The sequence below is a fragment of the Physeter macrocephalus genome, chromosome 1 (assembly GCF_002837175.3).
Source record: "Physeter macrocephalus isolate SW-GA chromosome 1, ASM283717v5, whole genome shotgun sequence".
Classification (NCBI taxonomy): domain Eukaryota; kingdom Metazoa; phylum Chordata; class Mammalia; order Artiodactyla; family Physeteridae; genus Physeter; species Physeter macrocephalus.
Window position 1 is genome coordinate 34,194,211 of NC_041214.2, and position 22,973 is coordinate 34,217,183.

Here is a 22,973-nt window from a genome sequence, read left to right on the forward strand (position 1 = left end):
CAGCTAGGTGGTTTGTGACCACCTAGAGGGGTGGGATAGGGAGGGTGGGAGGGAGGGAGACGCAAGAGGGAAGAGATATGAGAACACATGTATATGTATAACTGATTCACTTTGTTGTAAAGCAGAAACTAACACACCACTGTAAAGCAATTATACTCCAATAAAGATGTTAAAAAAAATACAAAAAACAATATGGTACTATAAAAAGACATATAGATCAATCTAATAGAATAGAGAGCCCAGCACAAACCCATGCATATACAGTCAACTAATCTTCAACAAGGACGACAAGAGTATACTAAAGGAAAAGGATAGTCTCTTCAATAAACGGTGTTGGGGAAACTGGATATCTACATGCAAAAGAATGAAACTGTGTATGTTATACCATACGCAAAATCAACTCAAAATGGATTAAAGACTTAAATATAAGACCTGAAACCATAAAAATCCAAGAAACTGCTCATTGACATTGGTGTTGTGGAAATTAGTTTTAAGATATGAGACCAAAAGCAAATAACAAAGCTAACATAAACAAGTGTGATTATATCAAACTAAAAAGTTTGTGCACAGCAAAGGAAAGAATCAACAAAATGAAAAGATAACCTATGGAATGGGGGAAAATATTTGCAAACCATATATCTTATAAGGGTTAATATCCAAAATATGGGATTTAGCAATATGTTTTTGGATCTGTCCAAAAACATACAACCCGGTAACAAAAAAACCAAATAATCCAATTTTTAAAATGGGCAAAGGACCTGAACAAACATAGAGGACATACGAATAGTCAACAAGTACATGAAAAGATGATAAACATCACTATTCATCAGGGAAATGCAAATCAAAACCACAATGAGATGTCACTTCACACCTGACAATTGCTAACATTAAAAAAAAAAAGATAAAGTGTTGATAAAGATATGGAGAAAAGGGAACCTTGGTACATTGTTGGTGGGTATGTAAATTGGTACAGCCATTACAGAAAACAGCACTGAGATTCCTCAAAAAACTACAAACAACTACTACCATATCAATCAGCAATTCCACTTCTGGGTAGTTATCCAAAGAAATTGAAATCAGGATCTCGGAGAGGTATATGCCTTCCATGTTCACTGCAGCATTATTAACAATAACCAATATATGGAAGCAACCTAAATGTCCATCAAAGGATGAACAGATAAAGAAAATGTGGAACATATATACAATGGACTATTATTTAGGCCTGCAGAAGAAATTCCTGCCATTTGCAACAACATGGATGGACCTAGAGAACATTATGCTAAGTGAAATAACAGAGTAAGACAACTACCATTATGATTAATTACACTTATATGTGGAATCTAAAACAGTCAAACACATGGAAGCAAAGAGTAGAATGGTGGTCACCAAGGTGGGGGACAGGGGGAAATGGAGAGATGATGGTCAAAGGGTGTAAAGTTTCAGTTACACAAATAAATAAGTGCTAGAGATCTACTATATAGCATAGTATTCACTGTACACTTAAAATTTGCTAATAGGGTAGATCTTATGTTAAGTGTTCTCATGAAATACATACACACACAAATAATAAAGTACAGAGGAAGAAACTGGGAAGTAATGGATATTTTTATGGCCTGGATGGTGATGATGGTTTCACAGGTGTATGCTTATCCCCAAATTGAGTTGTATACATTAAATATGCACAGCTTTTTACATATGAATTATACCTCAATAAAGGGGTTAAAATTTTCTTTTGATATTCAATTTGAAGGCATGATGTCTTTGATAAATCTGACTGAATGGCTAACTTTTCTTCTATTATATATTAAAAAGTTTAAAGCACATGGGATTGAATATATCATTCTCAATTAAAAAAAAAAAAAAAAAAAACAAGCCACAGAAAATGATAGACCAGTAGACCAGGGCTGGTAAAATTTTTCTGTAAAGAGCCATAAATTAGATATTTTGGGCTTGTGGGTGATATTTAGTCTCTGCCACGTATTTTTCTACTTTTCTTCTTTTCTTACCTGTCCTATAAAAATGCAAAACCACTCTTTGCTGGCAGACCCTCAGCAGGAGTTTGTCAACCCCTGAAGCAAACCATATTCTACTAGACTCTAAGTCCCTGAGTACAGGAACAACATCACACTTCTTACATCCTAGAGCAGGTCATGGCATATGTTAGACAAATTATAGGTGCTTGTTAAATGAGCAAAGGAGAATGTAAATGGTAATGGGAAAAAATTTACTAAAAGTTGAATTTGTACAATTTTTCCTCATCAGATTCTTTTATTAAAAATATCCTTACATAACAACAATAAGAAAACATAACTTGCTCTATTATAATGTTGATTGTATCTCCTATATAAGCAACCTGTTAGCTAACTCTCACAAATCAGTAGAACACAGAGACATACTAGATTCCTTAAAATTCAAAAGCTTACAGCTCAATTCAGAAATTTTTAAACACTAAAATCAAGCTAAATGATATCGCCACATAGCGTGAAAACAAAAAACACACTACAAAATAGTATCATAGATTTTTATATTCTTCTGAAGTGTTCCTTTCTTGTTCTGTCAACAAAAATTTCCATGGCTTTCAAATTTAGTTTTAAAATCCTTTCATATCTACTATAAACTAGGTCTAGAAACAGTGGGAAAACGAATTGAGCTGCAATCTCAATAAACCTGAGATTTTCTTTCCACAAAAATTTTAAATATCTATAAACATCCCATTAATACTTTTTACAGTTCCATTAATTCTGTTGTCAATTATTTAACAAGTATATTTCACACCAATCTTCAGGCTAATTGTGATAACCACACAAAATCAAAGACCTTAAGCAATACATACATATTTCCTAAGTGTTAAGAGATACAGTTAACCAATAGGACTTATTCTTACTTACATTTCTTTTTCAAGCTGCTGCTGAATTAACTTTGCTGATTTTGCCATTGTAATGTCTGTAAAGAAATAAAGACATTGCTGTTGTTTAAAGCAGAAGGGGTCTTTTCCCAAGACTTCTTGCACATATGGAGAATTCCTATTTAAACCAGTAAGTTTCTTTACCCCACCATTAAAAAAAAATTTTTATGTTACATTGGATTATAGTTGACTTACAATGTTGTTAGTTTCAGGTGTACAGCAAAGTGATCCAGTTACATATATACATATATCTATTCTTTTTCAAATTCTTTTCCCATTTAGGTTATTACAGAATATTAAGCAGAGTTCCCTGTGCTATACAGTAGGTCCTTGCTGGTTATCTATTTTAAATATAGTAATGAGTGTATGTCAATCCCAAACTCCCAATTTATCCCTCCCACCAACCCCACCATTTTTTTAAAGAGCGTTTTTTTTTAATTTATTTTTATTCTTATTTTATTTATTTATTTTTGGCTGTGCTGGGTTTTTGTTGCTGCATGCTGGCTTTCTCTAGCTGCGGCAAGTGGGGGCTACTCTTTGTTGCAGGGTGTGGGCTTCTCATTGCGGTGGCTTCTCTTGCTGCAGAGCACGGGCTCTAGGCCACGGGCTTCAGTAGTTGTGGCACAGAGGCTCAGCAGTTGTGGCTCGCAGGCTCTAGAGCGCAGGCTCAGTAGTTGTGGCACATGGGCTTCGTTGCTCCGTGGCATGTGGGATCTTCCCGAAACAGGGATCAAACCTGTGTCCCCTGCATTGGCAGGCAGATTCTTATCCACTGCGCCACCAGGGAAGCCCGCTTAAAGAGCTTTTTATCACTAGTAGTTCCATTATCAAAGTAAGCTTTATATTTGCACGAATATTTATATTACAATAATGCTTACAATTAAGCTGGTGACCCTAAAATTGAGAAGCTCTTTCACTGAACTTTTCCACATCTTACAGACATTTGAAATCAACACATATATTGTATACATAAGTCCAGCCAATGTAACAAGAAGGGAAGCTACCAGCTTTGTGATTTTACCAAGACCCTGCACTCCAACAGAAATACCCTGTCATATAAAACTAAACCAAGAACACTTCCAGCTGATACTAATATGGTATGTTACGGCATCAAGTGCACTTTGGTAATAAAAAAGCACTGGTTTGGCACCAGCAGAAGCCAAATAAATATAGAAGAAATAAAGAGGTCAGGTAGTGACCCTAAGACTGATTCCTGATAAGTCATTGTTAGGGTTACTACTAGCTCACCTTTGAGAAATGCATTGAGCTTTTCAGAGAATGAGAATATTAAGTCTGAAAGAGGACTAAAGATCAACTAGTCTATCTTATTTTTAGTTTTTTAGAAAAGAGAGATTATTATTGAGGTAACATTGGTTTACAACATGTTTCATGTGTACAACATTATGATTCAATTTGTGTATACACTACACTGTGCTTACTACCAAAAATTTAGTTTCCATCCATCACCATACAGTAGTGGGTGCAAATATCTTTCTGAGTTAGTGTTTCCGTTATCTTTGGATAAATACCCAGAAGTGGAATAGCTGGATCCCATGGTAGTTCTATTCTTAATTTTTTGAGGACTATCCATACTGTTTCCCACAGTGGCTGCATTTACATTCCCATCAACAGTGCACAAGGGTTCCATTTTCTCCACATCCTGCCCACACATTATTTCTTCTCTTTTTGACGACAGTCACTCTAACGGGTGTGAGGTAATGTCTAATTGTGGCTTTGATTTGCATTTCCCTAATAATTAATGATGTTCATCTTCACTAGTGATGAACATCTTTATATGTGCCCGCTGACCATTTGTATATCTTTTCTGGAAAAACATCTATTCAGGTTACCTGCCCATTTTTTTTTTGTTTATTTGTTTTTTGCAGTACGCAGGCCTCTCACTATTGTGGCCTCTCCCGTTGAGGAGCACAGGCTCCAGACACGCAGGCTCAGCGGTCATGGCTCATGGGCCCAGCCGCTCCGCGGCATGTGGGATCCTCCCAGACCGGGGCACGAACCCATGTCCCCTGCATCAGCAGGCAGACTCTCAACCACTGCGCCACCAGGGAAGCCCCCTGCCCATTTTTAAATCAGGTTTTTTGTTGTTGTTGAGTTGTATGGGTTCTTTATATATTTTGGATATTAACCCCTTATCAGATAATATGATTTGACAATATCTTCTCCCAGTCAGTAGGAAGTCTTTTCATTTTGTTGATTGGTTTCCTTTGCTGTGCAGAGCTTTTTAGTTTGATACAGTACCACCTGTTTATTTTTGCTTTTGTTTGCCTTGCCTGAGGAGACAGATCCAAAAACATATTGCTAAATCCCATGTCAAAGTCCGAACTCTCTGTTTTCTTCTAGGAGTTTTATGGTTTCAGGTCTTCTGTTCAAGTCTTTAATCCACTTTTGAGTTAATTTTTGTGTATGGTATAAGAAAACAGTCTACTTTCATTCTTTTGCATGTGGCTGTACAGTTTTCCCAACAACATTTACTGAAGAGACTGTTCTTTCTCCATTGTATGTTCTTTGCACCTTTGTTGTAAATTAATTGTCCACATGTTTATTTCTGGGCTCTCAATTCTGTTCCATTGACCTGTATGTCTGTTTTTCTGCCAAATACCATGCTGTTTTGATTACTATAGCTTTGTTGTAATATCTTGAAATCAGGGCATGTGATACCTCCAGCTTTGCTCCTTTTTCTCAGAATTGCTTTGGCTATTCATAGTCTTTCATGGTTCCATACAAATGTAAGGAATTTTTGTTCCATTTCTGCAAAAAATGTCATTAGGATTTTGACAGGGATTGTTGCAATGAATCTGCAGATTGCTTTAGGTAAAATGGACATTTTAACAATGTTAATTCTTACAGTCTATGAGCATGAAATATCTTGCCATTTCTTTGTGTCTTCCATTTCTCTCAACAGTGTTTTATAGTTTTTACTGTAGTGTGGGATCTTAGTTCCCTGAACAGGGATTGAACCCTCACCCTCAGCAGTGAAAGTGTGGAGTCCTAACCACTGGACTGCCAGGGAATTCCCATCCTTGGTTAAATTTATTCCTGGGTATTTTATTGTTTTTGCTGCAATTTTAAATGGGACTGTTTTCTTAATTTCTTTCTGCTTGTTTGTTGTTGGTGTACAGAAACACAACAGATTTTTGGATATTGATTTTGCACCCTGCAACTTTACTATATTCATTTATTATTTATTTATTTATTTATTTATTTATTTTGTGTGGTATGCAGGCCTCCCTCTGTTGTGGCCTCTCCCGTTGCGGAACACAGGCTCCAGACGCGCAGGCTCAGCAGCCATGGCTCACGGGCCCAGCCGCTCCGCGCCATGTGGGATCCTCCCAGACTGGGGCGCGAACCCGGTTCCCCTGCATCGGCAGGCGGACGCGCAACCACTGCGCCACCAGGGAAGCCCCTCGTTTATTATTTCTAACAGGTTTTTGGTGGAGTCTTTAGGTATGTTGAATGAGAGTGGCAAGAGTGGGCATCCTTGTCTTGTTCCTGATCTTAGAGGGATAGCTTTCAGTTTTTCACAGTTGAGTATGTCAGCTGTGGGTTTGACATGCATAGCCTTTATTATGTTGAGGTACATTCTTTCTATACCCATTTTATTGTCTTTATCATAAGTGGATGTTGAATTCTGTCAAATGCTTTTTCTGCATTTATTGAGATGATCATGACTTTTAAAATGTTTTATCATGTTGATTGACTTGCAGATGTTGAATCATCCTTGCAACCCTGAAACAAATCCCCTTTGATCACAGTGTATGATCCTTTTAATGTATTGTTCTATTTGGTTTGCTAATATCTTGTTGAAGATTTCTGCATCTGTTTATCAGAGATACTGGCTTGTAATTTTTTTGCGTGTTATCCTTGTCTGGCTTTGATATCAGGGTAATGCTGACCTCATACAATGAGTTAGGAAGTGTTCCCTCCTCTTCAACTTTTTTGGAAGAGTTTAAGAAGAATGGGTATTAAATCTTCTTTGAACATTGGAAGAATTTACCAGTGAAGTTGTCTGGTCCTGACTTTTTATTTTTTGGAAGGCTTTGATTACTGTTTTAATCTCCTTACTAATGATCAGTCTATTCAGATTTTCTATTTCTTCAAGATTCAGTCTTGGAAGGTTGTTTGATTGTTAAGAATGTATTCATTTCTTCTAGGCTGTCCAATTTGTTGGTGTAGTTATTCACAGTATTCTCTTATAACCCTTTGTATTTCTGTGGGATCTGTTGTAATTTCTCCTCTTTCGTTTCTGATTTTATTTATCTGAGCCTCCTCTCTTTTTTTTATTAGTCTAGCTAGAGGTTTTTCGATTTTGTTTATCTTTTCAAAGAACAAGCTCTTAGTTTCATTGATCTTTTCTACTACCTTTTTAGTCTCTATTTCATTTATTTCTGCTGGCTTTTAGTATTTCCTTCCTTCTACTGACTTTGGGCTTAGTTTGTTCTTTTTCTAGTTCCTTTAGGTGTAAGGACTGTAGGAGATTTTTCTTGTTTCTTGAGGTAGGCAAGTATTGCTATAAACTTGTACTGCTTTTGATGCATCCTATTGATCTGGTATGCCATATTTTCATTTATCTTCAAGTATTTTTATTTCCTCCTTTCCTCCTCATTGACCTAATAGTTGTTCGGCAGCATGTTGTTTAGTCTCCATATATTTGTGATTTTTTTCAGCTTTCTTCTTGTAGTTGATTTCTAGTTTCAAATCTTTATGGTAGGAAAAGATGCTCGATATGATTTCAGTCTTAAATTTATTGAACTTGTTTTGTGTCCCAGAATATGGTCTATCCTTGAGAATGTTCCATGTGCACTTGAGAAGAATGTGTATTCTGCTGCTTTGGGATGGAATGTTTTATTTATATATATGTATATATGTATGTATGTATGTGTATGTGTGTGTGTGTGTGTATATTCCACCTGATGTAATGCTTCATTTAAGGCTAATGGTTCCTTGTTAACGTTCTGTCTAGATAATCAATTCATTGATGTAAGTGGGATGTTAAACTCCCCTACTATTATTGCTGTCAATTTCTTCATTTAGGTCTGTTAATAATTCCTTTCATGTTTTAGTACTTCTTGTTAGATGCTTATATATTAATAAATGTTACATCTTCTTGATGGATTGTCCCCTTTATCATTGTATAAGTACATCTTGTTCTCTTGTTCAGCTTGAAGTCTATTTGATCTGATCTGAGATGGCTACATCTGCTTTCTTTTGGCTGCCATCTGCTTGGAGTATCATTTTCCATCCCTTCACTTTGAGCCTATGTTTGTCTTTAGAGCTGAGATGAGTCTCTGGGAGGCAGGACATAGTTGGTCTTGTTTTTTAATACATCTCTGTGTCTTTTGATTGGTGAATTCAATCCACTTATATTTAGGGTGATTATTGATAAATAAGGACTAGTACTGCCATTTTATCTTTTGTTTTCTGGTTGCTCTATATCTCCATTGTTTCTGCCTGACATCTTAGGTGGTGGTTTACTAGCTTCCTCCTAGTTTCATGTCTCTCCTCTAGACTTATATTTTGTGGTTACCATCAGGTTTGTATAAGACATCTCATAGATAAAATAGTCCTTTTTCTGCTGATAGGATCTTATCTTCATTTGCCATTATATGGGTTCTGTTCATTTCCTCTTCCCCTTTCACATTTTTGTCATCTCAAATTATCCCTTTTTATATTGTGAGTTCATTACCAAACTGCAGTAGCTATAATTATTTTTACTGCTTTTTCCCCTTTAACCTTTATAATTGTTTAACAACCTATTCTGATGTAAAGTTTCAATTTTCTGATTCTATTTATCACCTTACTCAAAAGTTTTGTGTACTTTTGCCTCTTCGTTTCAGGTATGAGAGCTCCTTCCAACATTTCTTGTAAGGCAGGTCTACTGGTAATGAACTCCCTCAGCTTTTGTCTGGGAAAGTCTTTATTTCTCCTTTGTATCTCAAGGATAAGTTTGCTGGAAGGATTCTTGGCAGAGTTTTTATCTTATAATATTTTGAGTAGGCTATCCCATCCTCTCCTGGCCTATATACAGTTTCTGCTGAGAAATCTGCTGAAAGCTTAATAGGGGTTCCTTTGTAGGCTACTGTCTTTTTTCCTCCGGATGCCTTTAAAATTCTTTATCATTGAATTTTGACTATTTTAACATAATGTGTCCTGGAGAACGTCTTTTAGCATTTAGATAATTAAATGTTCTCTTAACCTTATGGACTTGTATATCCAGTTCCTTCCCTGGGTTTGTGAAATTCTCAGCTATTATTTCTTTAAATAAACTCTCTGCTCCCTTCTCCCTCTCTTCTTCCTCTGGGATAACCATTATCTTTATGAAGGATAATGAAGTTGGATAGTTCTCATAAAATTTTATTTTTAAAAAAATCTTAGTTCTCTCTCCACTCCTACTTGAATCATTTTTAGATCTCTATCTTCAAGCTCACTAATTCTCTCTTCCATATGGTCTGCTCTATTTCCAGTGCTTTCTAATGCATTCTTCATCTCATTTATTGACATCTTCAGCTCCAGAACTTCTGTTTGGTTCTCTTTTAGACTTTTAGTATCTTTAGTAAAGTATTTCTTCTGTTCATTAATTTTATTCCTGAGCTCACTGAACTGCCCTCCTGAGTTCTCTTGTAGCTTGTTTAGTTTCTTCATAACAGCTATTTTGCATTCTCTATCAGTTAGATTACAATCTTCCATGACTTAAGTTTGGCTGCTGGAGAACTGTCATTTTCTTTTTGTTACACCAGGTACTGTGGTTTTACATGGTACTTGACAAACTGTTCCTCTGCCAGTGCATTTGAAGTAGCAAATACCTTTCTTATGTAGGTAAAGCTTTTTTTTTCTCCTTGATTCTTACAGTTCAACAAGTTGGAAAAGAGAGGCCTTTCTTTTCTTTTTCTTGCTATAGCACAGGTTTTGGGCTTTTCTTACCTGAGCTGCCTCTGACTATATTTGAGAATTGGCACTTTCCACCCTCTACTACCTCTGCCAGATGTGTCACTGGTACCCTCACTGTCACTGCTTGAGCTCTGCTGCTGGAGGGGGGTGTGGGGAAAAGTGAAGGAGACAGAGTCATGGGCACCTTCGCCACATCTGGGGTTGTCGGGTTTGGGTGCAGCACTGCCGTGAGCCAGGGGACTGGGGTCACAGGCCCCACCACCACTGCTGCTGCGGGGTTCCCTGTGGCCAAAGGAGCTACTGCAGCCAGGAGGCTGGAGCCATGTGTGCTGTCTTCCCTGTTGCTACAGGGTTCTCTGGGGCTTCAGGCTCAGCCACTGTGGCCAGAGGCTAAGATTGCAGACATTCTTCCACTGTTCCCCCAGTTCTACCTCCTCTATGCGTTCTAGTCCACCCACCTTCAGATGTAGACTTGTGGATTTCTCCAGCATCCTAGTGTGTTGGGCAGAGGAACCTTTGTTGAGTTTTGGATGTTTTACTAGTTGTAGAATGAAGGGGAGAGACAAAGAAGGTGTCTCACACCTCATGATGCTGACATCACTCCTAATCTGATTTTAAAGGTAATAAAACTGAAGCCTAGTTTTACTGGCTGAGACTAAAATGTTTTTCATTCTTATGAGGTTAAAGGAAAACACTTCTGCAAACTCTCCTTGATGAAATGTGCTAGATGGCAAACTTGTTTAAAAGGAGAGACTCCATCCTGTCCTTCCTCAACTGTGTATCTGATATGACATACTGTTGATCTGATGAACTTAACTTGGTAAATTAAAATGATTTATGATTAAAAATAAAACACTGTATCAAAGAATAAATGATAATAATCACTCCTTTGTCACTCCTTAGAACAGCCTGGTAAGGGAGACTAATGAAAATGCTGGAATATAAACAAATTTTAAGATTTAAAATCCTTAATTTATAGTTCATTAGCAATTGTCTCTCATCCTCAGTAATAACAATGGTAGATAACTGTATTAATTCTTAGTAGCAATCCCAGAAAAATCTCAACTATTATTGCCAGAAAACATGATAGTACCTTGCTTATTGCAAGCGATTAAGAATGACGGTGTGTTCTTCAGACCAATACTGTCAAGGAGGACTTGATACAGAAACTCTGCCACATCTTTCACCTCTCGCTGGAAGGCTCCGCGTACCACAAAAAAAAAAAAAAAAAAAAAAAAAGAATGACGGTGTGTTCAATACCGTCAAGGAGGACTTGATACAGAAACTCTGCCACATCTTTCACCTCTCGCTGGAAGGCTGCACTATCCACAACAAACACAATAGCCCTGGAGGGGGAAAAAAGAAAAACTGCCATGTGAGCATACGATACTGCAGCATTATATTGAAAAACGATATCCTTAATTTTGCCCAATTCAATCCTAATGAATAAAACAAAAAAAACTCACATACAGGTGTCTGCACAAGTAATCATACAACACAAATACTTAACAAAGGACTACTTAGTGCTACTACGTATCAATGACTGTATCTAAAAAGACAATAGAAAATGATGCCTCCCCTCAAGTCCAGGAAATTGTCATATACAAAACCATGTGATAAGACACTAGGACAGACCTTGTACCTGCTATAATAGAAACAAAGAGGAAGATAATTTCCATGAAACCAGGTCAAGAAGACTTAAAGGAGAATGTAATAGTTGAGAGAATTTTAGCCAGACAAAATACTACTGTGGCAAAGACTGTCTGGAAAGTAGTATGTGCAGGGCATAACGTGGTGGAACAACATGCCTTGGAGAACTCAAGGTAAGCTAATACACAGGTAGGTGGGGAAATGAAGGAAAACCAGGTCAGACGGCAAAGGGGTGCGACACACTGGCCTAAAAAGTTTATGCTTTTCTGTCTTACAAAGAATATTAGTGACTAAATGAAAGACAGATACAACTAAGAGGATAATCAAACTAGAAGCAGAGTGGCCAGGTAGGGCTCATTCTAAGGCAGCAACAGTGAGAATCCTCATGAGCCAGAAATAAAGAGATATCAAAGCTAAAGCAAAGCCGTCCAGGAAAACAGAAGATAATAGGCTTTAGGAATGAGGGTTTGAAAGCCCAGGAGATGTGCAACAGCCAACATGGAGTTGGAAAGCTGGAACTGAACACTCTGTGCAAAGCCTAGTACTTCAAAGCAGTCTAACAGACAGTGGTGTGGTAAAATAATCCAAGAAGAATTGAATCACCAGGCCTCCTGGTGATTCTGTGTGTGGCCTCCTCCACACACAGAAACAGGGTATGAACTTACAGTATCTCATGGTGTAAGATCCCCAAGCAGGAAGATATATAAAAATTGGGCCAGACTCAATGAACTCCTATGGCCCCCAACAAAAGGAAATATGAACCCCTTCTGGAGAGAGGCTTTCATAACCTAAAGCAATTAAAAAAAAAAAAACAAACAGCAACCACAACATCAACAGCAAAATCTAATCCCCTTGAACAGGGGTTCTGGATCAAAATTACAAAGCACTGTAAATAAACCATTATGAAGGAGAACCACAAAGACAGATTAATCAGCACTCAAAACTAAAAATAATAAAGCAATCAGTGAAATATTTTAAATTATTTAAAAGGATAATAGACACCATAATAAAAGAATAAAGATAGTACTAAAAAAAAGGCTGATTTTGACAGATACGTTTTTACAAGTAAAGAACAAAATTAGGAACAACCCAATGGAAAAGTTAAGCAGAGAATACTACAGCTGAAAAGGATATAATAAACTACAAAATAAAGATGAAAATATCAACTATACGCAAGGTAAAAAGACTTGGAAGATATGACAGAGAAGAGACAAGAGCAGAAATGATAAGGTTCAATGATGTTATTAATAAGAGTTCCAGGAGGTGAAAGTGAGAATCTGGAAATAGATCTACCTAAAAAGATATTGTTGAGAATTTTCCAGAACTGAAGATACAAATCTTTCAACTGAAATAGTACACTTGAATCCCAAACATAATAAAGCTAAATCACCCCTAAAGGATAATCTACCCCTGAATACAGGATTAAAAAAACATAGATTCTGTATCATGAAATGACAATTAGATTGAGCACTGCTTTCTTATCTACAACAACAGATATCTGAAGTCAGGAGTAATGCCTTCAATGTGAAAACAGAAATAACTGCCACCCAGGATTTTATACTCGGCTAAAATAGTTATTCAAAAATGAAGGCCAATGAAAAAAGTTTTAAATGAACAAAAGATGAGAAAAGATCTCTTATTCACCATTTCTGGCAACATATCCAAAAGATATACATGAAAGAAAACTGAATCAAAAGGAAAGAGTAAGAGGCAAGAAGCGATGGAGAAAAAAGAAATCCATAAACATCCTTGTAATTCTAGGTGATCACTGAATGATGGAGAAAAAAATTTGTAACTGTTGGGTGTTAAAAAAGAAGAAAGAGAAATAAAATGAAAGGAAGATGTGAGGAAGGTCAAAGTAAGGTATTTTAAGTTCAAGTGAAAGAAAACTAGTATTACTGATTTTAAACTTTTGTTAAGTAATCAAAGTTTAAAAAAAAAAAAAGAGTAGAGGGTAACAATGAAAAAAGAAAAAATAGCATACTTTCAAACCAGCAGAGGGGGAAAAATGAGATTAGGGAACTTGATTAACCAAAAAAGTTAGGATTAAAAAACTAGAAGTCTCAGATCAATATACTATAAGTTGACCCTTGAACAATGTGGGGATTAGAGGCCTGACCCTCCAGTCAAAAATCTGCGTATAACTTCACGTTCGGCCCTCTGTATCTGAGGTTTGGCATTGCCGGATTCAACCAACCACAGATTGTGCAGTACATATTAAATGAAAAAATTCCTCCTATAAGCGGACCCACACAGTTCAAACCCATGCTGTTCAAGGGTCCACTGTAGTAAATGTCTTTTGAATTTGCATTTATTGTGATTATGATTTGAGTTCATTTGTATCTTACATACTCTGAACGTTTTAGCTACCCAAAATGCTTGGATCAAAGAGTAATTACACTGTGCATTGTAAAAAATTTATAATTGAAAGTGGAAAAAAAATTTTTAATTAGAAATTAAAACCCAATTATAGCAAAATTTGCCAGTTCTAGATTTGTATCAATTGTTTGAGGAATAAAAAAGTCGCACAACTCCCAGTTTCCAGTCCAGCATGAAAGAAGCTAGAAGTCACCACTGCATTCTAACAAGTAAAAAGCCAACCAGACTGAAAAATCAACAGCACTTAGATTCATCAGAGAAGTGAGGTTATACAGCAAATCACTGCCCACCAAATTGGAGAGAACAACACATATATACAGAAAAATACAACTTACTGAGGAATCAGCTGAGAATCAAGTATCCAGAGACACAGGTTCACTAAGACTGAGACCTAATCACAGGACACTTCTCTTCCCCTCACACTTCACCACGTTACTAAGGGCAGTTCTTATCCAGTATATTGTGTCTGGCTATCAAAAAAAAATTACAAGACATACTAAAAAGTAAAAAAGAGTTTGAAGAGAAGGGGCAAGCAACAGAACTAGACTCAGATATGGAAGAGATGTTGGAATGATCAGACCAAGAATTTAAAACAACTGTAACTGTGGTGCTAAGGGCTCTAAAAGATAAAGCAGACAACATGCAAAAACAGATGGGCAATGTAAGGAGAGAGATGGAAGTTCTAAGAAATAACTAAAAAGAAAGCTACAGATCAAAAATAACCTAACAGAAATGGAGAAAGCCTTTGATGGAATTATTAGTAGACTGGACATGACTGAAGGAAAGAATCTCTGGCTTGAGATATCTCAACAGAAGCCTCCAAAACTGAAAAGCAAAGAGAACAAAGACTGAAAAAAACATAACAGAATATCTGAGAACTGCGGGACAACTGTAAAAGGTGTAACATATATGTAATGGGAATTCCAGAAGGAGAGGAAAGAGAGAAAAGAAGAAATATTTAAACAATAATGACTGAAAATTTCCCCAAATTAATGTCAGACACCAAACCACAGATCCACAGAAACCACAGGAAGCTCAGAAAACACCAAGCAGGATTAATGCTAAAAGAACTATACCTAGCCATATCATTTTTAAACTATAGAAAATCAAAGATAAAGAAAAAAATCCCACAATAAGCCAGAAGGAAAAAGACCTTACTTACAGAGGAGCAATGTAAGAATTATATCCAACTTCTCAGACACCATGCACGCAACAAGAGAGTCAAGTGAAATATTTAAGGTGTTGAGAGAAGAATCCCCAAAACCTAGAATTCTATACCCTGTGAAGTTTATAGCACTGAATGCATTTATTAGAAAAGAAGAAAGACCTAAAATCAATCATCTAAGCTTCCACCTTAGGAAGCTAGAAAAATCAGGGTAATTTAAATCTAAAGTAAATGCAAGAAATAATGAAGAGCAGAAATCAACGAAATAGAAAATAGGAAATCAATGGAGAACATCAACAAAACCAAAAACTGGTTTTTGAAAAGATCAATAAAATTTATAAACTTCTAGCCAGTCTAACTAAGAAAAAGAGAGGACACAAATTACAAATATCAGAAATGAAAGGGGATATCACTACAGATTCATGGACATTAAAAGGACAATCAAGGGATACTATAAATAACTCTACGCCCCAAAATGTAATAACCTAGATGAAATGGTCCAATTCCTTGAAAGACTCAATCTGCCAAAACTAACATAAGAAACGGACAATCTGAAGAGCCCTGTATCTATTAAAGAAACTGAATCAATAATTAAAAACCTTCCAAAACAGAGAGCACTAGGCACAGGTGGGATCACTGGTGAATTCTATCAAATGTTTAAGGACATTTATACAATGTTATATGTCAAATATATTCAATTTAAAAAAATTTAAGGAAGAAAATATACAAATTCTCTATAATTCCTTTCAAAAAATAGAAACAGAGGGAATATTTTCTTACTCATTCTATAAGGCCAGCATTACTTTAAAACACAAACCAAGACATTACAAGAAAACTATAGATAAATATCTCATGAACACAGATGGAAAAATCCTCAAGAAAATACTGGCAAATCAAATCCAACAATGTATGAAAAGAATTATACACCATGATTGGTTCTGGACCCAATTCCAATGTGGGGAATGGGGGTTTCCCCCACCACCAAGCAATCCTGACACCAGCTGGGTGCCCTCCAATTCAACTCAATTCTGACGCTATTTACTTGGAGATACCATCAGATTTCGCAGGTTAAGGGCTCAGTGCCACAAGACTGACCTCCACTTCAGATGCCAATTACAAGCCCAGATTGTTACTTGTGCTTCTGACCAACAGGCTACAGACTCAAAGGTCTCACAACTCCTTCCTTCAGTTTGATTAATTTGGTAGCAGGGACCTCAGACACCAGTCAGAAGTCCAGGTTGTTAACTGTACTTCTGACTGACTGGCTATAAATCAGAGGTTCCCATGACCCCTCCTTCTTGGATTCAATTAATTTGTGAGAGCAGCTCACAGAACTCAGGAAACTCATTTAACTCACTAAATTATCAGTTTATTGCAAAAGATATTAAAGGATATGAATCAACAGCCAGATGAAGGGATACATATGGTGAGGTCCTGAACAAAGGAGCTTCTATCCCCGTGGAGTTTGGGCCCTGCAGGGTGGCATGTGGAAGCATTCTGGTTCCCCAACCTGGAAGCCCTATGAACCTCATCCTTTTGGGGTTTTATGGAGGCATAATTATATAGGCGTGATTGACTGAACAATTGACCGCTGGTGACTGATTCAACCTCCAGCCTCTCTCCTCTCCCTTCCCTGGATGGGAATGAAAAGTTCCAACTCTCTAATCATATGGTTGGTTCTCCTGGCACCCAGCCCCCATCCTTAGGTGTTTTCCAAAACTCACCTCAAAAACATAACAAAAGACACCTTTATCACTCTCATCACTTAGGAAATTCTAAGGGTTTCATGAGCTCTGTGCCAGAAACAGGGATGAAGACCAAATATGCATTTCTCATTATAAATCACAATATCACAACAACCAAGTGGTATGAAAGGCTGGTTCAACGTTCAAACATCAATGAACATAATCATTTCATTGATGTATAAACTAAAAAAGAAAAATCACACAATCGTATCAATAGATCCAAAAAAGCATTTGACAAAATCAAACAACCATTCATGCATGATAAAAACTCCTAGTAAACTAAGAATAGAGGGGAACTTCCTCAACTTGATAAAGAATATCTACAAAAATCATATGGCTAACATCATACTTAATGGTGAAAAAAATCAAAGATTTCCTGCTAAGACCAGGAACACAGCAAGGATGTCCAATCTCACCATTGCTTTTGCAACATCGTACTGTAATTTCAAGCTAATGCATTAGGACAGCAAAAGGAAATTAAAGGTATATAGATTAGGAAGGAAGAAATAAAAATGTCTGTATTCGCACATGAAATGACTGTAGACGATCTGAAAAAAATCAACCAAAGAGCTCAGGAACTAATAAGCAATTATAGCAGAGTTGCAGGATACAAGGTTGATACACAAGTGAATTGCTTACCCAAATATCAGGAATGAACAAATGGAATTTGATATTAAAAACACAATACCATTTACATTAGCATCCCACAATATGAAACTTAGGTACAAATCATATGAGATCTATATGAGGAAAACTATGAAACTCTGATCAACAAAATTGAAGTAGAACTAGAAAAATGGAGAGATGTTCCACATTCATGGATAGGAAGACTAAAGAGTCAAGATGTCAGTTCTTCCCAACTTGATTTATAGACTCAATGCAATCCCAATCAAAATCTTGGCAACTTATTTGTGGATACTGACAAACTGATTCTGAGGTTTATACAGAGAGGCAAAAGACCCAGAATAGTCAACACAATACTGAAGAAGAACAAAGTTGGAGAACTAATGTTACCAACTTACTATGAAACTATAGTAACAAAGACAGCATGGTATTGGTGAGAGAATAGATCAATAGAATAGAGTCTGAAAAGAGACCCTCATATATACAGTCAAGTGATCTCTGATGGAGGAGCAAAGGCAACAAATGAAGCAAAGATAGTCTTTTCAACAAATAGTGCTGGAACAGCTAGATATCCACATGCAAAAAAATGAATCTAGATACAGAACTTACATCTTTCACAAAAATTAACTTAAAATGGATCACACACCTAAATGTAAACCAAAACTACAAAACTCATAGGAGATAACACTGGAGAAAACCTAGATGATCTTGGGTTTGACAATAACGTTTTAGATACAATACAATCCATGAAAAGAATCCATGGTAAACTGGACTTCAGTAAAGATAAAAATTTCTGCTCTACAAAAATCAACATCAAGAGAATGAGAAAACAAGCCCCAGACTGGGAGAAAATATCTGCAAAAGACATATCTGATAAAGACTGTTACCCAAAATATATAAAAGAACTCTTGAAACTCAACAGTAAGAAAACAAACAACCTAATTAAAAAATGGGTCAAAGATCTTTACAGACACCTCACCAAACAAGATTTAAATAACTCATAAATATAACTCATATATATATATATAATATAAAAATAACTCATTAAATAACTCATAACTCATAAATAGCACATATAAAAAGATGCTCCACACCATATGTCATCAGGGAAATGCAAATTAAAACAACAATTAGATACTACATACCCATTAGAATGGCAAAACCCAGAACACTGACAACACTAAATGCTGGTCAGGATGCAGAGCGAATGGAACTCTCATTCATAGCTGGTGGGAATGCAAAATGGTACAGCCACTTTGGAAGAGTTTGGCAATTTCTCACAGAACTAAACATACTCTTACTATACGATTCTGCTATTGTGCTCCTTGATATTTACCTCAAAACTTATGTGTACACAAAACCCAGCTTTATTCAGAACTGCCAAAATTTGGAGGCAACCGAGATGTCCTTCAACAGGTAAATGGATAAATAAACTGTGGTACACCTAGACAATGGCATATTATTCAGCACTACAAAGAAATAAGCTATCAAACAATGAAAACACATGGAAGAAACTTAAATGCATATTACTAAGTGAAAGAAGCCAACATGAAAAGGCTATATACTGTATGTTTCCAACTATATGAAATTGTGAAAAAGACAAAACTATGGAGACAATAAAAAGATGAGTGGTTGTGAGGGGTTAGGGGAGAGAAGGATGAACTGGAAGAGCAGAGAATTTTTAGGGCAGTGAAACTACTCTCTAAGATACTATAATGGTGAATACATACCATTGTACATTTCTTCAGATTCCTAGAATGTACAACACCAAGAGTGAATCTTAATGTAAAACACAGACTGAGCGATTATGATGTGTCAATTTAGGTACATCAATTGTTAATTTAGGTATAATTATAATATAATATAACCCTGCTCCTACACATGTGTAGGAGCAGGGTTATATGGGAAATCTCTGTACCTTCTGTTCAATTTTGCTGTGAATCTAAAACTCTCTAAAAATAGTCTTTTTTTTTTTTAATCAAGTAACCGTCTCAACTATGACAGATTGCTCATCACCACCACCTTGTGGGCCAAGAAGCAACAACAAAATACAAAACAAGATACCTTCAAAAATAAGGAAAGAAACAACTACCTCATTTCATCAACCCAGATTCCATCAATTAAAACACATATTATTTCAGGTTCAACTAAGAAAGAAAATACTGCCAATTCAACTATGACACCATTAACTATAAGTGGCATTCCAATTTCACAGATATTAAAATGTGTCTTAAAATAAATGAAATGTGGTATTTTGATTTTCCTCAAGTTCCTACCAGTGTTAGAGACTAAACAAGAATAAAGCATCTTAAGCTGAAGCACAAGAAATTTAGGAAATGAGTCAGTAATACTAGGACAATACTAAAAGAAATATGAAAATATTCTGTACTTTTCAGGCGTCAATTTTAGATAATTTAAGGATAGAAATACATAATGTTGGATTTTATTATCTTCTCAGATGCCACCTAGCTTTAAAATTCTTTTTTCAGGGGCTTCCCTGGTGGCACAGTGGTTGAGAGTCTGCCTGCCGAGGCAGGGGACACAGATTTGAGTCCTGGTCTGGGAGGATCCCACATGCCACGGAGCAACTGGGCCCATGAGCCACAACTACTGAGCCTGTGCATCTGGAGCCTGTGCTCCACGAGAGGCCGCGATAGTGACAGGCCCGTGCACTGCGATGAAGAGCAGCCCCCACTCACCGCAACTGGAGAAAGCCCTCGCACAGAAATGAAGACCCAACACAGCCAAAAATAAATAAATTAATTTTTAAAAAATATTTAAAATTATTTTCTCAGATTTTAATAGTTCTACACATTATTAAATTTGTCCTCAGAGTAAATGAAAAATTTACTGACATCATAATAAGGGTAAACACTTTCTGAACACTCTGAGAAATATTTTCAAATATTATCTCATATAATCCAAGTGAAGGTGGGCTTGCAACCCAGAAATGCTGACCCCAGGGTCCATGCTCTTTCCACTCCAGGATACCAGGCTGCCTCCAGAATACCACGAGAGCAAACAACATGGCTGGCCTTGATATACAGATTTCAGACAAGCCCTTCCCACTTCCTACTTACCTGGCTGAAGCCTTAAACCGCTCTAAGAACTGAAGTCTCAAGCTCTCATGGCCAGGGAGGTCAATCAAGGTCAGGCTAGTGCCCTAAGGATGCCAGCAATAATATTAATGTTTCAGTCCGGATTCACATTTACAATATAAATCTTTTATATCAGATCGCAGGTATCAGAATGGTACCCAATTAATGAATCAAAAAAGGTCACTGTAACTGATTAATGAATCAAACAAATGTTCATAGAGCATCCTCTATTTATAAATCATGGAGTGAAGGCTCTGGAGATTTAACAATGGACAAAAACATGGTCCTGCCCTAACAGAGTTTATAATATGATCAGAAAGGTCAACACAATGTAAAATTACATGTAAATGTAAAATTACAACTTTGATCAATGTTCTGAGGGTACGTGAGAAACCTGACCCTGTAAGGGGAAGTCAGGAAAGTCCACCTGAGGCTGGGAAATATACCAGTATGAATAAAAGCAAAAACATGTGAAAAACAGTAATAAATATTCACAAACTAAATAATATAAGAACCTACATTTTATCATATAACATGTTACCACTGCAGGGATCCCCAACCTTTATAAAAACAAAACATTCTTTTATATTTCTTCTGCAATCTAATTTTAAAATATATGTCCACTAGACACACCATTTATTTGTTCCAACTCTGTCAATATTTTTTGTCAATTCTTGATCCAGGTGACAATCACTGAACAGGGCGGGGTTGTGCCACTACAGAGAAGACTGATTAAGTGCCCACTTACATGCTATTCATGCCAGGCCTTCATTCTTGAGCTCAGGTTCAATGCAGATGTGGCTATGCTCAAACCTAAGACTCTCAGGTATAGCCCCGGTACATTTATCAGACCCATGTATCATTTCTCATATGTTCTACCTTCTCCACAGCCAGCCTCAACCACTATTCAGCAGGAGGGAGTCAGCATTATGCACAGATTTGACATAATTACAGCTGGATACACTGTGACCTGTCACTTAGTCTGTTTAATCTTTTATAGGTAATACACAAAGTATATTAGCCTTTTTTCTATTTTTATACTGGTAGTGTAGGGACCTCAGGTTGGGACCCCCTATCACATTTCATAATCAGCACCACAACACATATTATAAACAATCCATAAGGTATAGTACTAAATACGTTACTATTTTGCGAGACTAAATCTAAAGCATAAAGAGGGTGGGAAAAGAAGTAAAAAAGAAGGGAGGGATGTTTTACATATTCAATAGAAACATGCAAGTCTTATTTGTAATGTTAAGTTTTCTGATAGCTGTATTAAAAAAGTAAAAAGAAATAGGTAAAATTTTAAAAATATGTATTACATAACCCAACATATCGAAATTAGCTTTTTCACATATAAAAAAAAATTCAAGAAATTGATATTTTATATTCTTTTTTTCATCCCAAGTCGTCAAGATCTGATGTATATTTTATACTTATAGCAGCCCTCAATTTGGACTGGTCACATTTCAGGTGCTCAACAGTCACACACGATCAGTGGCTATTCTTTTGGAAAGTATAGGTCTAAAGCATACCCTGGAATACCCCACTTAAAATATCTAGTACAAGTGCCCCAAGAATTAAAGATCTCCCAAATCTGAAATTTCAAAATCTGAATCCTTGGGAGTTTAAAAAGGTCTGAGTCAGAAACAGTACCATTATTGAAAAAAGAAAAAAATACCTCTAAGACATTTAAAAGGATGTCTCTTTATCTTTGCTTACAATGTTTAATACTGGAGGTACCAGAAAAGGGCGGGGCGGGGGTGGGGAGGACCCAAGGAGAAGGAGAAAAAGTCTCTAAAATCACCATTCTAATTCATCCATCTATACATCTAATGCCTCCAACCAGTCACCTACCCACCTTCCTTCCACTCACTCACTAAATACTTATTAAGCATTATAATTGGCTTGGCAGTCACTATCTACATTCTGGGGCCATACAGGTACATAAAAAGTCGTTCTCACGATTCCTTATTGGTGTTTTTTAAATATACTCATGTATACTCCATAAGATATCCACTGCAACACTGTTTGTAAAAGCAAGATTGTAACAACCAAAAAACTAAATGTCTGTTAATAGGGCTCTTATTAAATAAAAACTCAACATTAGTTGACAGGAGTAAAAGCTTTCTGATTATACTGTCTTCACATTCAACTGTGATCATGTACTACTTTTCCATGTGTACCTGTAGGATTTTTCTGTCATGTCTCAAAAGTAAAGGCTTTAAGAAAGGAAACAAAAATTGTACAGTATAGCCACATAATGGAATACTATGCAGGTCATAAATCAACCTGGTAGTACTATGTATGCAAATGAGGAAGAAAAAATGAAAACAAATCCAAGCTGTATCAGTTATATTGTTAAATTAAAAACAAAAACAAACGCGAGGCGGGAGAACACAGTGTCAAAAAAAGAAAAAAGTAAAGATATACAGATATGTTTGTATAGCACAGACCATCTGGAAGGCTATACAGGAAAACGACTACCTCCAAGGAGAAGA

At 36.5% G+C, this 22,973-nt stretch overlaps 1 protein-coding gene across 1 annotated transcript in view; it reads right to left on the reverse strand.

The window, feature by feature from the left end:
• SRPRB (SRP receptor subunit beta) overlaps window positions 1-22,973 on the reverse strand; it is a 36,674-nt gene that overhangs the window by 11,495 nt on the left and 2,206 nt on the right. The window contains exons 4-7 of the mRNA XM_055086902.1: window positions 20,455-20,537; window positions 11,072-11,157; window positions 10,905-11,012; window positions 2,889-2,943 (exon numbers count right to left, since the gene is read on the reverse strand). Of these exons, the coding sequence (XP_054942877.1) occupies window positions 2,889-2,943; window positions 10,905-11,012; window positions 11,072-11,157; window positions 20,455-20,537 (332 nt within the window). The remainder of the gene's footprint in view (window positions 1-2,888; window positions 2,944-10,904; window positions 11,013-11,071; window positions 11,158-20,454; window positions 20,538-22,973) is intronic.